Genomic DNA, 17927 nt, shown 5'->3' with positions numbered 1-17927 from the left:
AGCGAAAGAGTTTTTAGACTATATTGTACTGTAAGTATCTGATAAAGTTTATTAAAGCTTGCACATGATGTTGTTTAGTAAAGGTTATCTTCATATTGAAGCTAAAACCTTTAGTGATTAAAACAGTGCGGCGTTGTTCTTAAAATATAAATAAAATAATTATAAATAAATAGTATACATATTTTGTATATTTATATAGTACTACATTCAAAATATAGACTTAGACTTGTAAACATAGCATATCTTCTACTTTTTAGATAGTGAATATAAAAACTCTTTTTCATTTAAATAAACTCAGTAATGTATCTACGATTAAATTTGAAGTGAGTGCATCTTTATGCAACCTAGCTAGCTATAACCAATTTCCCAAATTGGATTTTCTGAAATTTCTAGAATTCTACTTCTAAATTAATCAGGTAATTTCATTTATATTTATAGCCAAGGACCAAAGCAGCCAGTGCTAGTAAATTCATTCTATGTTATAAATTTATTTGTTATCTATGCTTTAATAATAACAACAATAAATAATGCAAATTTACAATTACCAGCTCTATTAATAGGCAATAACCATAATCTAAATGTTATTTGTGCTACTTTAGTTGTAATCTGATAATGACAAACTGTGGTTGCGTTGCAGCCAAAATCCTGAAAGCTGAGGTAATCTAAAGCTTACTAGCTTTAACGGATGAATATTATGTAATCTACTAATAAAAGTGTTATTAACTCTACATCAGAATGCATCTGCATTCGTAAGCAACCATCATAAAGCCACTCTTAATATGCATTAGCATTCGTAACTATTATTATTAGCATCATAAAAGGTTTTTTTTTTAAATAATAATAATATAATAATATGCTTAACTACCTGACTTTATCTGTCATAAGTAATTGACAGTTATCATAAAAATACCAAAAACTAAAATTTAAATATAGCCAGATACCTATTTAGTCAGTGCTACTCTACCGTCAAGTTAAGTCAGTAATTTTACATTATTAATTATATAATTAAAATTTTTATTTCATTCATATGGTTTTTGGTACTATTTAAAGCCAAGCTATGAGACAGTAAAGCATATTATACTCGTAATGTACTGATAAAATGGGTAGCTAGTGTCTCACATTAATATCTTTAATCATAAAAATGAAATAAATAATATTTTAAAATATTTAGTTTATTTTTTTACAACTTTTTATAGTACTTTAAATGAGCAGAGAGAGTACAGTGAATTCCTACAAAAAATTGGGTAACGAGTAGTTCACAATCGATTACACTCAAAAAGTAAACTTGCTCTCCAATTTCACTTACCATTTGGGTAGTATGCGTACTTTGGCATACGCCTCGGGCAGATTGCCATGTCCGTAGGCCTCGTCGCGGAGAGCCAGATCATCGCCAGCCATCAGGGAGACGACCAGTTCGTTGCGTTCGGCGTGATACCAAACCTGAATCTGAACACGTCCACTGACCATTTTCTCGCGTGCGATTTGCTCCTGCAGTTGGTTTTTGGGTTTTGGTAAGAAATTCATTAGCGAAAAAGGGATGCAATTACAAATCATGTGTGTGTGTGTGTTCGTTTTCAATTACGCTATACGCTGTACAATTTCGCAAATTAATTGAATATTTAGTTGTAATTAGTTTTAGGCCTACAGTCTATGATAGTTGGTTGGTTGGTAATGTTTGCTATTCAATTTCGCATATTTACAGCTGCCGTTGGTTGTTTTCAGTTGAGTTTTTGTTGTTGCTGTAGCATTGTGTACATAACTAAACAACAAATTAAAGCAATATGAACATAAATGAAACTAATTAAACGACCAAAATGAAAACAACAGAAGGAGAGAAGAGAGACAGCAAGAGCGAGAGGAAAGACTAAAATGAAAAGCGTGCAAATCAACAGAGCAGGAAAAATGCATTGCATACCCAGAGGCGTACAAACACACACACATGTAAATGATGCTTAAATAAGCGCATGTTTTATTATACTCTCGCACACACACACACACACACGCGGGCGTATAAACAACCCTGTATTGACCACAGAGGGAGAACCGCAGATGCAATCTGCTGTGGGCGATATCTGTGTATTCGTGTATTCGCAGTGTTTTTGCAACCTTCTCTTGCTCTGCCTCCCCAGGGCACAACAGCGGCTGAAACGGAAGTCATTGCTGCGCAGTTGCGCATAAGAGTCATTGTTGTTGCCATAGTGTTGTGTTTATTATACGTGTACTATAGAGAGATGACGGCCTCATAACATATTCATAGCGTGTACATGAACACAATAGCAACAACAAAAGCAACAACAATCATGCCCGTCGAACTGTCTGACATTCAGTTTCAGTTGCTGCCATTGCAATGCCAGCGGAAGCCGCCATATTGCAATAACGTGTGCCAAAACGGAAATGGACTACACACTAACACACACACAGACACACACAAAACTGTTGCTCGCTCTCCGGGTGTGTGTGTGTGTGTGTGTGTGAGAGAGTGGGACAACTCTTTATGGCTCTACCCAAAAAGTTTATTACATTACGAGACGCATTTCTCATCTCTTGACTGGGGACCGCACACGAAATCGAATTCGTGTTGGGACTTTATAAGGCACGCGCACTTATCTACAGGTACACGCACACACACTACTTACACCTACGTACACACGAATACATTGCCGGATTATTGAAGTTTATCAAAATGGCAGGCTGGCAGGCAGCGATAAGTGCCTAAGCACTTGAAAAACTTTGCTGTAAAAAGCCCGAAAGAGAGAAAGCAAGGGAGAAGAGAGCGCACGCAAGAAAAGGGAATGGATAAGGCGAGGGAAAAACGGTACGGTAGATTGAAGTGGCGGCCGCCTTTCAAAAGCAATGCCGATAATAATGACGACGTTGGCAGCGCCCGACTACTTGCTGCTTGCTTTAGAATTGTTGTTAAAAGTTTTCTAATTTTCGACATTTCAAACATTTTATGCCTCCCAGCTGTCAATTAAAGGCGACAGCACCTGTTGCTGACAGCCAGACCTAAAACAACGCCCAGCACTGTGTGCCGCAAAAGTCAACTGTTGCCTGGTAATGAAAAACTCGCACGCCAACTTGACACCTGCCCCAACGGCGACGGCAACGGCAACGGCGACGACGGTGGAGACAAAACACCGACTTGTCTCTGCCTCTGCGAAAGTTGTAGCTGAAAAAACCGCAACTAGGCAAACGCCTGCGGTTGCCACTCCCCCAGCTCGTAAATAGTACAGTTATTTAGTGTATGTGTGTGTGTGTGTGTGCGTGTGCGGCTTAAGTAACTAAAATTCATAGTAAACTTTGCGACTACGGTGCGTATGAATAATAAATGCAGTGCGGAGGAAAGTGAAAACGAGATACACTCAACACATAGAGAAACAAATACGTTAGACACAAATACGTTATATAGAGTACATACATAGAGGATAAGTATACACAGAGGTGGGTTTAAAACGGCAACATGTCGTATACGTAACATGCGTAAATATATAATTAGCTACACACATACGATTGGGCAGGTCGTTTTCCTTTGATATACAATCGCACATATGTTGTTGCGAGAGCTTTTTCTCTCTCTTCGAATTTCGTAAGTCAATAATATTAAAAATTCAATTCATTATGCCTAAGAGAGAGGTATGAGTGTGAGTGTATGTGAGTTTGTATGCATATGTCAATGAAATCATTACATTCAATAAATCAATCAATCAATCATAAAGTCAGCCGAGAAACAGCATAGCTCATAAAGTCAATCAATCAGCAATCAAATTGATGACAGTAAATTTTTCTTCTTCTGTTTCAGTTTCTCTCTCTCTCTCTCTCTTTTGTGTGTTTAGTGTTGTAAATTAACACGAATATTATGCATATATATATTTTTGATATAAATATTATATAGATAGGTTTATATATTTATGTTTTTTTTTTTAAGTTTAGTGCTGCAGTTTATGGTATTAAGTTTCAAGTTCTTAGTTGATTGCCATAACTCGTGCCAGCTGGGGTTACAATTCTTGTACAGGTGAAATGAAAATTGAGCTCATACAATTACGATTCAATTAGCATAGGATTTAGTTGTTATAAATATTGTTGTTAGTTGGTATTTGTTTTTAATTTTTGTTTACTTTTTTGTTTTGGGTATTTGTTTCTTGTTTTGGTTTGAGTTGCAAGGAAATGCTAGTCAGTTGTTAAGTTTAGGTTGTAAGATTAAAGAGCCACTAGTTAAATGCTAGTCAAACAAATTCTGTAGGCTTTGCGTACATTTTATGCAAATTAAGCAAAATGCAATCAAGTTAAAAGAATTACTTAGAATAAGACAAAACAGAACGGAAACAGAAAACTAAAGCAAAAACGAAAACAAATCCAAATCAAAATCAGTAATTCGTATAATGAACTTAAAGTATTTCAAAGATTTGTTCTGTTTTGCGTGTGTTCATTGATGTTGTTGTTGTCATTGCCAAACGACCCTTTAAAAGCGTCTAAACTCTACAGCTCCTAGTATAATTATATTATAGTCAAAATGTTATTTCAATTGTATTATTTACAAACAAAATCGAAAAGGATTCGAGAGTGTGTGAGTGTGTTTGTAGTTGGTATAATACAGGGCGACGCTAGGGTAAAGTGTTAAAACAAATGCAACACTATGTACGAGTACTGATTGGACAGACAGAGAGAAAGTTAAGGGGAAGGAGCAAAAAGAGGAAAGGAGATCATTAAAGAGTCAGGAATTATGCACAAACCAAAGAGAAAGGGAGAGATTGGGCCTGAGGGAAAGAGGAAAGGAAAGTAGGGGAGACAGAGAAAGGTAAACATTTGCTAAGCGAAACGCAAACAAAAGCTCATAAATTGACAGAGAAATGGAAATTGTTTACAAGGACACAGGACACAGAGCAGCGGAAAACAGGGCGTATACGTAACCGAAACAGAACACAGTAAAAAGAAACAGAAACGAGAAACGAAAAGAAATTGTTCAACGAAATAGGAGAGAATAAAACATAATGTAATAAAGTAGAAAAGCGCACTTTATATATTACAAATTTTTTTGGTGGGCATTACAATATGTATATATAGTATATGTTAAGTACAACTTTTAGAACCTAGCTATATTACACTTGGTTTTTGGTATTGGATTTGGTTTGGTTTTGGTTTTGGTTTGTTTGGTATTACTAGCGGGCGTACAGGCGGGCTTTACTGAATTTTGTAGTATTTGTTGGGTTGTGCTAAGAACTGTACAAGTTATGTATATATATATATATAGAAAGTATAAGATTTGTATGGGATGCTTCATTTACAATAATAAGTATTATATAGATACGATACGTATAGAGTTGATAGAGTTGCTTATTTGTTCATTTACCATTTGGGCATCGATTGTCGTTTGGCTTTGTAGCTTGCAGTGGCATTTGCGGTTGCGATTGCGGTGCTAAAGCTGCATAAATCTGTTGGATCATCTGCTGTACAAAAGGTGAGAAAGCGTATATCCCAGATACTTTTTTTTTTTTTTTTTTGTAAGTTTACAGTTATCAACATTTGCAGTTAAATAGAGAGACTTTATTTTTCACGTTTCTTTCGGTTTAGCACATTTTGGTACGTTACGCATCACGTATACGCAATGTAGTGTTAGATTTCAAAATAACTGGGTGTATATAAGATATCGTATAGAATTGTAAAGTTATATGTATACATTGGTATATATAGTAATATGTATGTATATATATACATATATATATAGATAAGCGACTGACTTTCTCAAATGACGATTAATATGCAGCTCAACTTATTTGGCTTTTTTTTTCTTTTTGTTCTTTCACCCTTTTTGAAGTTTAAACATATACAAAAATGTATGTGTATGGGTGTGTGAGTGTGTGTGTGTGTGAATGCAACACAGTTAAAGTTACGATTACGGTTACAAGTTACAGTTACATATTACATGTTACAAGTTACAGTTACAATTACGATTACAGTCATCAGTTTTCATGTTTCTCATAATTTCATAGTTGGCTTTCATTTTTCATCTTGAAGAGTTTTTGGATTGTACTTAAGTCAATAGATTTTAGGGCGGGGTTTGTTTTCTTTTTATTTGGTACTCGACTTATATATGTATAAAAATTAAGTTGAGTACACTTTTATAAATACATACATAGGTACATCATGTACAATGTAAATGTGTGTGATTATGATTGTGTGTGAGTGTGTAAGCTATACAAAGTGTAATTACAATAAATCAAAGATCAATTCAATATCACCCATCTGACAGGAGTTACACAGCAAAAGCAGCAGCTTTTCGAGTTCGAGTTTAGAGTTTAGAGTTAGATTATGTTAATTAAGAGTTACAGTTAGACTACGAACGACCGATTTAACGGTAATTGGATTTTCGTTTTCGTTTATCCTGTAAATCTGACTAAGTTTAGAGCACTTTCGTTTTATTGTATGTTATTCAGTATATTAAGTAAAGGTGGGCTCCGCGATCTCCTACACAAGTTCTTGTTTTTATTTTGGTTTTAACATTAACAAACACAGCACTAACAATGACATACACAAATACAAAGATACTCGTATGTGTATACATAAACATGGATATACAAATACAAATACAAAGTATAACTTATGATTGGGTCCAACAAATGCGCACAACTCTCTTCCGTTCTCCAAATATTCTATGTGATACTTTTTGTTTTTTAGGAATTTAATTTTTTTTGGGGTTTTCGGTTAAAAAACATTTAAACATTTCAACAACAAGCTACTTTTAATTTTGTTTTTTTTTTTGTTTTCTCATTGCGCACTTGACGCTTGCTACTTATTTGTTTAAGTTATAAAGTTAATAACATTTAAAACACACATAAATATATTTATATATATATTAAACTCTGCTACAATTTGCTCTAGTAACATTTATAAAGTTTTTTTTTTTGGGGTTTGTTTTATTTCACTAAATGTAAGTAACTGTATAGCTTTCGATTACGATTATTTGTGTGTCATTCTTTCTTTCTTCTACACAAGCTGAGTTGGGAAAATGTTTAAAAATTCGTTACGATGGCGACCACGACGAGGACGACGACGACGACGACGATCACGATGACTAACAATTAAAACTCTTTATGTTTTATGTTTCAGCTTATTACTCTATTGTTGGTGCTTTGTTCTTACTGTGTTCTTTTACTCGGGCAATTCGATTGCCCGATCGAAGAGAAGGATTCAACTAACACAAAATATTGTACGAGTATATAGTTAAGTATATTTAGTAGAGTTAAGGGATGCTAAACGTAATAGTTCTTGAGCATCCAAAGCTATCCTTTATATTATTTTTCTTTCTTCTTAAGGTAAGTTGTAGCCCTATAATCGTATCATATCTTGTTACGTAGTAGTTATGTAGTATTTTTTTTGTATTTAATTTACTAACAATTATTTCTACCAACACCGAAAAATAAATATGTTGTTTAACTCTGTGTGGATTGATTATTATGACAAAATATATAGCAAAGAACACATTTATCCATTTGTTTTATGGTTAGTAACTTGATTAGTTAGTTATTTAGTTAGTTAGTTAATTAGTTAGTGGTAGTAAGTAATATTAACAATTAAATTAGAATCGAAAGGAAAACACATAGAAACTCATAAAGGAAGTACTCAATTTATCTACTACAAAAATACAAATATGAAATCGAATTGAATCGATTTCGCATTTGCTTTAACAACAAATGAAAATATGTGAATCGAAATAAAGGTGAGTTTTCATAAGTAGTACGATTACTAAAGCTGCACTGAAAAATGATGAGTTCGAAATTTGACTGAAATTGAAAATTTTTGTCATTTTTTGAGGAAAGCTGAAAAATCGTGTGGGAGAAGTCTGCGTATGCTTAAGCTGCATTTTTTGTTTATAGCTAATTATTGCATTATATAGCCCATTGTGTATTATATACGATGCACTGTATATATATAGGGTATATATATATTTGTTGTTTGTTGGTTTGGATTTTTTGTATGCTCACGTTCTTAACTCTTAGCTCAAATTGAAATGAATAATACGAAATTGTTTTTTATACCGGAGTTTTTGGTAATTTCCGTCTAGTTGGCGATGCTGGTGATTTGTCTGTGTTGGTTTCAGGGTCTGTGGTACATATTTTTTTGTAAAGATTGGTTGTTGTTGTTGTAGTAGTTGTTGTTGTTTTGGAAAAGAAGTAACAAGAAACGAGAACAACAAATGAAAAATTATGGTAAATGTTTTTCTTTTCTTTTTCATCTTCAGGGTACATCAATAAAAGTTTAATATATTTATATATACAACAAGATCTGGGGGCGAATAATACACCAAAAGAAAAGTAGCTCAGTGACTGAAACTTACCCGCTATAAGTCCCAGTCCCACAGGACCATCTCCCGAACGTCGTGGTCCACTTTGACCGCCGCTATTGCCAGGCGGCAGATTCTCATCGAAGAGATCGCACATGCGAAAGTCGGTGGCATGCTCGACGAGCAGCTCGACAATGTCCCCGGTGCGGTCCATAATGGAGCAGACTTCCTCGAAGCTGCGATCGATCAGCGACATGCCATTCCACTCGAGTATCTAAGACAGAGCAAAGAGGGGAAAGCAAGCATTTGTCAGTTGTGAAATTTATGAGTGCTCCGGCAAATGCTTTTCATGACAGCTGTCTGTCAGCACAGTTTAATTACGCTCACAGCACAGATATTGTTTAATTTGCGGAACGAGAGAGTGAGAGAGAGCAAGAGAGTTCACCAACCTTGTCGCCCTGCTGTAGGCCATTCTTTTCGGCCGGCCCGCCAGGCACAGTCCAGACAATGTAGGCAAAGAGTCGCCCATCCGCTCCGGTTTTGCCGCCAACAACTCGCATGCCAAAGCCTCGTGCTGCAAATAGACAAAAATTGAATAAGAAAATATGCTGACTGATTATAGAAGAGCATACAAGGGGAGAGAGCAAAAGGGAAGGCAACAAAAGAAATCAATATTAAATCTTAGACTCACAACAGACTCAGCTCACGTAGCAGTAGCAGCAACAGAGATTCGGATTTTGGGCATGTGGCAACAATTTGTGTTGATTTCATTTGCAGTTTGCACTGTCTAGCGTACGTTGCGTATACGCCCCGTGTTGTCCATAAACAAAAGCACTCGCACTCGACTCGTATTTGCTCTACTATCCCAGCTCTGTCTGCTGTGTTGCCCGCCTACAATTTTATGCTTAGTCAACATTTTATCAGACTCACACTAAAATTTATTTGTTGTTGTTATTGTGCTCGCATCGCAACTTGACTTGTTGTGACCTGTGTCGCACCCTTGTTGAACAAATTAATCAACATTGCTAGCTTAAAGACTCGCCGCCATCTTCACCTGTCCGAAGTTGGCTTTAATTTGGTGATGCGTTGCAGTCTGCACTCTAAAGATTTCGCTGCCAGAATCCTAACAATTTAATTAATTTAATTGCAATTTCTGTTGCCAGTTGCCAGTTGGTAGTTCGCAGTTGGCAGTTGGCAGCGATGTGCAGCTCAGTTTCAAGTACTTATCATTGGGCGCAGAAAACTAATTTTAACAATTTGTGCACGAAAACTTACGAAAGCGGATTTCCGTCTCTTTCCCCCCACAAATCCCTTCCACCCTTGGCATTTCCCTCACGACCAGACAGACAGTTGAACGCTAGCTGCTGCAGACAATGGCCAAGAAAGTTAACTAGAGACTTGCCTGCTGGCCATGCCAAGGAGAAAGGAGATGGAGGCAAGTTTGTCTTGCCATTGACAATGAAATTTCGGTCTCCCGCGGCTGGGGTTGATATTTTCGCTTGCAGTTTTGCGTTGCGTTCGCGTTCTACGTTGATTTCCAGCAGAATAATTCAGGGCAATGAAAAAGCAAGGCAGGTGGCTTCCGTTGGCGAAAGTTTTGCGCCCCGAAAAAGGAAGCGCTCCCCAGAAGTGTGCAATAAAATGTTGCGCATCCGACGACGTGGCTGTTGATTTAGGCACATTGATACCCAATTAGGATAACGCGACATTCTCTCTTGAGTGTTTTAATCAAAAGTTTTCGTCTTGTCTTCTCTTCTCATTTTTTTTCCTTTGCGCTAAAGACGGCAATAAAAACCAAATAAATAAAACACAAATCCTTTGCTGTCAGCGTGCTCTCTACTCCCTCAGTTTGCTATTGCTCTGCTCTGATCTGACAGCACAAAAGCGAATGCCAGAAAAGGATGTAAAAAGCGCAGATTATTCAAGATAGCAAATTTGGCCAAGATGACGCAGCAATTTCGCAATTCACGAACAGTGAGAAATCATTAAAACTGATTTATGAGAAGCGACGAGAAGTGCCATTGATTTGGAATTCGAATAGGGTATCTGCTAGTCGGAGTAACGCGCACTTCTAGTTATCCCATTTTAACATGCACGAAATGTGTCCGCTGAGTGAATTTCCGATTCGTTCTGCTCTTCGTCTGGTCATAAAAGTTGCCACATTAAAATCATGAGCCGACCCTGAACGGGTCCAAGGACTGACTGAGCTCAACTACGACGACGACGACGACGTCGAGGTGAGGTGATCTGGGTTTGGAGGCTTTACTTTGCGCTGTGGCTATTTTTGTAGCCTTTGTCTCATTGTTCAATGTCCTTGCTCGGTTGTGTTCGTGTGTATTTGTCATTCATCCACGTTGCTTTTTTATGATACAATTTGTTGTTCTTTTTACGTTTTTTTATGTGGGTATCATTAGGATTTTAATAAGCCAAACACTGGGCAGTGAAAGGGCTTGTTTATGCCCAGCATTTGGCAACTTTTTATTGGGCAGGTCGACCCACTCGTTTTGTGAATGCTTTTAAAGTGATCTATGTGGCTGCATGTTAAAGTTCCTTTCCTCTGCTATGTTGAAAACTTTTCAACTTGTGTCCTAGAACTGCTCTGCATCCTGCGAGTGTAATGTCATTAACTGTGCAAACTTTTAGCTAGTTGAGAGAACGGCGAATGACTTAATCGATGCAGTGTCTGTGTGGGTGTGTGTGTGTGTGACTATGTTAAGTTTTAGTGCTTGTTATCGGCAGCTATAAAAATTGATTCTTAATTAAACTAGCAGCGTAGTAGAATACTGAGTAGAAGCAGAGCTTGCTCTAGTTGAGGTTATCATCAAGTTTAAGGCAAAACTAATAAACAAACCAGACGCACACGTGTGCATCGAAGTGCTGCTTGGCGACACCTGCTCTAGCTCTCATTCTCTTGTGCCAAGGCAATTGCTCGCTTATGTCAACAGATGAGCGACAAGTCGAAGAACGAAGGAAGAAGGACGAGTGACTGGCTGACTGGTTGGCTAAAAGAAAGTGGGTAAGTAATGTACTTAAGAGCACTAAAACTATGAATGCGAGTCGAGCTAGCTGGCTACCTGTTGCCCAGAGCCAAAACGATCCAATCACACGCAAAGCAACGTTCACAGTTAACACTCTCTGTGTAGTTGTAGATGTGCCGTGATTTGCAGCAATAAATGTGTGTATACTATGTGTGTGTGTAGCTCATGAGGATGCATAAAATTTCATTAGGCATGTTAAGACGCCATTTGGGCCGCACTTTTGCCTTTGGCATTAAGCTGAGCACAGGAAATGTAAATGGGGAAATGGGAACACAACAGCGTCGTTTACTGTTTTGCGTTGTACATATAACAACACTTAAGTAGCTGCATAATTGAAAGCGTATTCGACCATTCAATTACATTTGTCGATCGATTGCCAATTGCATTGCGATGTGCATTTCAGCTTAATTAAACGCTTCCATTAGCTGAAAAGCAGCTGCTAATTGCACTGCAACTTCAAATGAATGTACATAGTTGCTTTTAAATTATACGAGCGCACACATTCAAACAATTACAAGTGCTTTGCCCCGCATAGCGTGCAAGTCAATATTTCAAGGCAAATTGCAGCAGAGCAGCCAGGTGGCAGAGCAGCAGCAGCCAAGATGCTCGTCATGCGTGTGCTTGCGGTTAAGCCGCATAGCTAAGGATATATCTACGCCAAGGTAAGGACACGACACAACAGAACACAGCACAGCAGCAACAAGGATACAAGGATATGGCCACGCAGCTCGTATAACAAATGCCAGCAGCACCAGCAAGCCAAGAAAATGGTTTAGCACATTAAAATTCCACTTGCTTCGTTGCATATCAAATATGCCACGCAGTTGACAGGCAGAAGGCAAGCAGGCACATGACGGTGAGGGGAACAAGGCGGGTGGCAAGTCTCAAGCAAGACGCAGTGAGGCAACAGCACAGATATGAAGCAAGCCACAGCCACAACGGCAACCAGGTGAGCATGCTTAACTTCTGATACGAGACTTGAGCCCACTCTAGCATTCTTTTTTTTTCATTGCAGCTGCGCTTATGCGTTATTTGTTGGGTATTGACATATTTTTTATGATATGCAAATTGAAATTTTACTATATATGCGAAGTAAGTAAGGCTATAAGACGCACGTAGAGCAGGTGGAGGCTGCCATTGGCTAGTTATTTTGATTGAAATTATGTGCGTTCGTGCCGTCAGAAGCAGCTGCCAGACAGGCAGAAGGAGGCTGATATTTTAAGCCAATTAGGTGTAGCATACTTTTCAGCTGACTAATTTAAGCAGTTCCGGGACGCGAAAGCGCCAATAAAAGCACACAGGATCAACTTTTGGTATTCCGATTTCTTGCAGAAGATTTCTTAAAATTGAGTTTAAAGTTATGTGCAAGCAAGTTAGCAGCTCACTCTAACGGAAAAGCTTTTCACAATTTTTGAGGGTGCTTCTTGATTGACATTTAGTCAACAAATCACTCAGTTAGTGTGCATAAAGCGCTTTTCCTCAGAGAGTGAGTGAGAGAAAACTTACTTTTTTGCGAAATTGTGTAGAAAGCGATTTGAGTTTCAATTACGCAAAACTAACTGGCAAATCGATTTTCAATTTGCGTTCTCATATTTGCATAAACTTTGCACTCAACTCTCAGTTTTGTTGTTGCTGTGACCTTCCTCACAAGAGCTACAACTTTTCGCATTTACAAGTCCTTAGCTGCAGCAGCTTTTTTTTGTCAGTTTTTTTTTTAAATTTTATTTTGCCATTTACCAATTGACCAGCGGGCAAAACTGTGTGCTAGCAATTCCCTCTCTGCGTTGTGTGTGTGTGTGTTGCTGCCCCTGGGCATTCACAAAAGATGAAGCAAAAGAGAGGAGTGCGAGATTGGAAATAGAACTGAACTGGCCGTCTTTTATGTCATGTGATTTTTGGTGTGCGGCTGTGTGTGTGTGTTTGTGTGTGACAACATATAAAAAACACGACAATTAGAAGCCTTTGGGAATTAAGAGTAGGATTGGCATATGAATTTATTGAGTCAGACACTGACACTGCATAAAACGCTTAAGAGTTCAATTCAAAAGTTCTGGATTCTTTACGACCTTAGTTCTGTCTTGTCTTTTTTAAGAGGTCATTAAGGTTTTGTGTTCAATAACCTAATATTACTTCAGTCTACCTAAAAAGATGCGGCTAATAAAAGCAAGCAAGCAGTGGAAATCGAAATGCGATCTAAATGGCTGTTATTGAGGTCTATATCTGTAATCTCGATAAAATATCTACGAAAAGAAAAACTTATATAAAGTAAAACTAATTTAATTTCGCCATATAATTGTTTAATTTTCACTTTCAATTCCTTCGTTCGCAGTTCTTTTAATTACCGTTTTATGCAAATTCTTTGAATTCTGAGAGTATATTCGCTTCTCATTAACATTTTATTAAAATATATTTAAACTTTTATTATTAAATGTTGGAATATTTAAGAAAAATCCTAAATATCGATGTCGTACAAGTAGTACTTCATAAAAGAAGTTCAACTTTGCGGCAGAATTATTTAATTTTCAATTTCAATTCTTTAAATTCGAGAAATTTCGCTTTACCTTAGTTTGTAATTATACTATTTTAGTTCAATATATAAATATTTAAGAAAAGTCGTAAATATTGTAAAACCGTTTGCAAGAGTAGTTCCACTTCGCCACGGAATTATTTAATTTCCGCTTTCAATTCGTTCGTTCACAGCTCGTCTAATTCCCATTTTATGCAATTTCTTTGAATTCTAATACCCAGGCACGTTTTTTGCTATTGATTTTTCAGCTGTGCTGATAATTAAAAATTCATTTGCTCGGTCATTTTATGCGCATCGTTGGACGAGCTTCGACGTCGACGTCGCGGTAGCAGCTGCCCACTGAAGTATGCAGCAAAAAATGCATATAATTAAAATCCTCACACACACACACATTTACAGCAACTCAGTCACATGCAGTTTCGTATATAATATTGCACTGAGTAACCACAACACTAGCAAATAAATGTTATTCTTCGCTCGTGTGTGTGTGTGTGTGTGTAACACACATATAGTACAAATTGTATCGGCAGAGGTAAGCTGTATAGCAGAGTAGTTTCTTCATTGTGGCGGGTCTGTATATGCCGATGAAATCCTCTCAGTTGCTTAATCTGCTACCAGTTTTGCTTCCGCTTTGGTTTTCATTAGGACCCACGGAGTTCCGTCCGACCACATTATCCCCAACGGTTTGCCGTTCGCCTCGCATCCTCAGACCTATAGTCTTTGCTGGGGTGCACTTTGTTCGGGGAATTAAGGAGAGCAGCGGTCGACCCACACACACAACAGGAAATGTTGGCGGTATGCCCGAGTTCTTTCACTCTCTCGCTCTCGCTCTTTGCTAACTTGTTTGCTCGTTCGACGGAAGGACGGACTAACTGACTGACTGACGGACTGTCGAATTAGCATAACCAAACGTTGTAATGAGTCTTATTTACTTGGCCATTTCCGGTGCGGCTAGAAGGGCGACCTACACTAAGCTTTCATCAAATGGAAAATTTGCTGTGTCCACACTCACACACATACACATAAACGTAGTAGCCACACATTAAGGTAAGTCCCGTTTGTGTGCCTAAGCCCACTTACTGCGGTGTGCCTTGTCCGTGGGATCCCGTCGCAGAATAATGCGTCGCTTTGATGCACAAATCGGCCCAGAATCCACGTCGTGTATTACAATGCGTATGGCTTCGCCATCCATGGACGTTTGTCGTCGTGGCGCTTCCAAATCTTCTAGATTGGGACCCGTAAACGCGGCCATTGGCGGCGGTATCGAGGCCGCGAGTCCCGTTGGCAACGCGCCACGATTCTGCAATGCCGCAATATCCGGCCTACAAATGAGACAAAGTTGAGGGAGTGTTAATATGATATAGAGGTGTTTCACTTGCTGTGAACTTACAGCTGTGAGCCACGTCGTCGCATGCGTCGATCATCGTCCACGGTGAGCACAGGGCTGCCTTTGTCTGGCGAGCCGGGTGACTCGTCGTTCTGCAGCTCCTCAGAGGCATGCGGCACTCGGAACGAGGGTCTTCGCGAACCTGGCAGCTGCATGGGTGGCATTATACCCGCGCCCCCGCCACCTCCCTCACCTGGCGAACGTTGCAGTTGCTGTGCGGCGGCTGCGGCGGCCGCACCTTGCATCAGACCAGGCGCAAAAACATCATAGGCCGATTTTCTGCAACCCAAAAGAAAAGAAGCTGGCATGCCAATTTATGTGCCGCATTGTTAACTTGCACTCACCTGCGTGGCATGGCGGGTATGCCCAGACCCGAGCCATCGGCAGCCATGCCCAAGGCCGGACCACCGCCGCCCATGCTCCCACCGACGCCACCAGTCTTCATGTCATCGTCGTAGCTGTGCTGCCGTGAGACACGTGAGCCACGACGCGATTGCATGCGGGAGAGCGGCGCACCGAATGCGGGCTCCAGTTCGCTGCCACGGGGAGGACTGTTGGAGCGACTGGGCGCCATGCTGCGACCTCCTTTCAGCTGCTGAAATTACACCAAACAAAAAAAAACAATGTGTAAAACAATGCCGAAGAAAAATTGGAAAACGGAGCTCTGCCACTTACACGTTCGAGCTCCTTGAGCGATGCAGGTGAAACGTCCGAATGGCGACGCAGCTCGGGACTGCGCGGTGGCGCCAGCGCTGCGCCATTGCTGGGCGCCAGGGTTTGTGTACTACTGCCGAGCTTGGCATCCGAGTGACGACGCTGCAGCGCCTCCAGCACGGGCACGTCCAGCGTGGAGTCTGTCGAATCCTGTGGAATGCAGACGCGTGAGGCCATTTTGCGGCGACACACGCTGCAGCGCCACATGTTCTAAAAGGAAAACAAAGTATGGGAAAATCAATGCGAGCCTTAGCATCAAGTATACGCAACGTGTGGTGTTAATTAAAATTACTAGCTAAGCGCAAAATGCTATTTGTGGCTTCGCAAACAGCAGCAGCGCAATATTTATTAGCTAGTTAAAGTTCTGTTCAACTCTCGCAGTTGCTGTTGTAATTGCTGTTGTTGTTCTTATTTTTATATTATGGTTGTTCTTTCAGTTGTTGTTGAGACGGGTGAAAATAAATATTAATTACTTTCTGAACAAAAGTTGCGGCACTTTTCACCTTGCACAAAAAAATCTATTGCTTTGCGCACGTGGAAAAGGACTACAGCGAAAAGCGAAAGAGAGATCAAAAAAAGAAGAGAGGGAGATGGCAGCCAGCGCTTCGCAGCATGACTGCAACATGCGCAACCACAGCCAACAGCTAAGCTCGAACAATGCTCGGTACCCGCTATATTTCCACCTTTTCGTGGATTCATTTCACCCGCAGCGACAAGTTGTATATATGTGTGTGTGTGTGTGTGTTAGTGCGTGGCTGCTGTACCGGAAGTTGCGCCATTTTAATTAAGTTGCAGCCAGTTGCAGCCAGTTACAGAGTGTGTCTATAATCATGGTGCTCCGCACTTTCGGTTTATTGCTTTTGTTTTTCATCTACTCCTCTTTCCATCTCTCCTTCCGTGAGTTATAATTACAGTTGAAGAGCGGCAGTAAAAAAAATACTATAAAGTTGGCAGGCTGCCAGACTATTTCAATTGAATGAGAGAGATCCTTGCAAGTCGATTTGTGATGATTTGAAATGCATAACCAGGAAATCGATTTTGATGAATGTGCAAGACAGGAAGCCTGCAAGATTGAGTGAGAGTGTGTAGTAAAATTTCAATTTTGCGCTTTAAGCGAATGCAATCATTGAATATATATTCGATATCACATTTGCATGCAAAACTATGCCGTGGTTTCTGTTGCTTGCAATTACAATGTATCTATATCATTTTGACCATGGCCGAAAACCTCAAAACGTTGGCTGTGTTGACAGCGGCTTGGGCCTGGTTGTGGTTAGATTCTGCTGCCAACTGCCAGCAACATGCACGCTCATGTCCAAATATTGCCCATAATTACGCTCCTGTGGTTACACACACACATGTGTGTATACCATATAAGTGTATGGGTGTGTGTGAGACGCCCACAAAACATCAATTTCAATTAACCAAAGTGGCCAAAGTTGACGGACAAACGTTAAATTTTATGCGCAAGGCGTTGCCGAGGCACTTCTGCACTCTTGAGCTTGCCAACCACCAAATCGCCAGCACAACTTGAAGACAATGTGTGGTGTTTTGTGTTGTCCACATTGTTGTGGAGTATCGCACATATCGTTAGCTTGTTATTGTTCTTGTTGTTGTTTTTGTTTTTGTTGTCAATGGCCATTATCTGCTCCATTGATACATGTGTGCTGGCATCGCAGATAGCAGAAATTCTAATGGGTGCTGCAGGTCAATTGCAACTACAACTAAAGAGGGTGTTGCTTGCCCCCTTTCTTTATTGTTGTTCCTGTTGTTGTAGCTGTCATTTAATCTCGTTAATCTGGTCTTTATCTTGCTCAGGTGCTTGGCGCCACCTGAATGTAATCTAATTTGTGTACAGGCAGCGGTTAATATATGCCACTGTCGCTGTCGTCCCCTCCATTGCCTTTTCGTTGCTTACGCAATCATTGTCATAGCTAAGAAACTTCGTATATCCGCTAACTATAGGGTAGAAGGGTATTACAA

At 39.5% G+C, this 17927-nt stretch overlaps 1 protein-coding gene across 1 annotated transcript in view; it reads right to left on the bottom strand.

Moving 5' to 3' along the window:
• Positions 1-17927, bottom strand: part of LOC132790312 (regulating synaptic membrane exocytosis protein 1) — a 62901-nt gene that overhangs the window by 13580 nt on the left and 31394 nt on the right. The window contains 8 exon segments of the mRNA XM_060798803.1: positions 1307-1488; positions 8034-8098; positions 8333-8552; positions 8728-8852; positions 14924-15165; positions 15234-15509; positions 15575-15825; positions 15906-16154. Coding sequence (XP_060654786.1) covers positions 1307-1488; positions 8034-8098; positions 8333-8552; positions 8728-8852; positions 14924-15165; positions 15234-15509; positions 15575-15825; positions 15906-16154 — 1610 coding nt within the window.

The sequence above is a fragment of the Drosophila nasuta genome, chromosome 3, assembly GCF_023558535.2.
Source record: "Drosophila nasuta strain 15112-1781.00 chromosome 3, ASM2355853v1, whole genome shotgun sequence".
Lineage (NCBI taxonomy): Eukaryota > Metazoa > Arthropoda > Insecta > Diptera > Drosophilidae > Drosophila > Drosophila nasuta.
The sequence above is the reverse complement of the archived record's forward strand: the minus strand, read 5'-3'. Positions and strand labels throughout refer to the sequence as shown.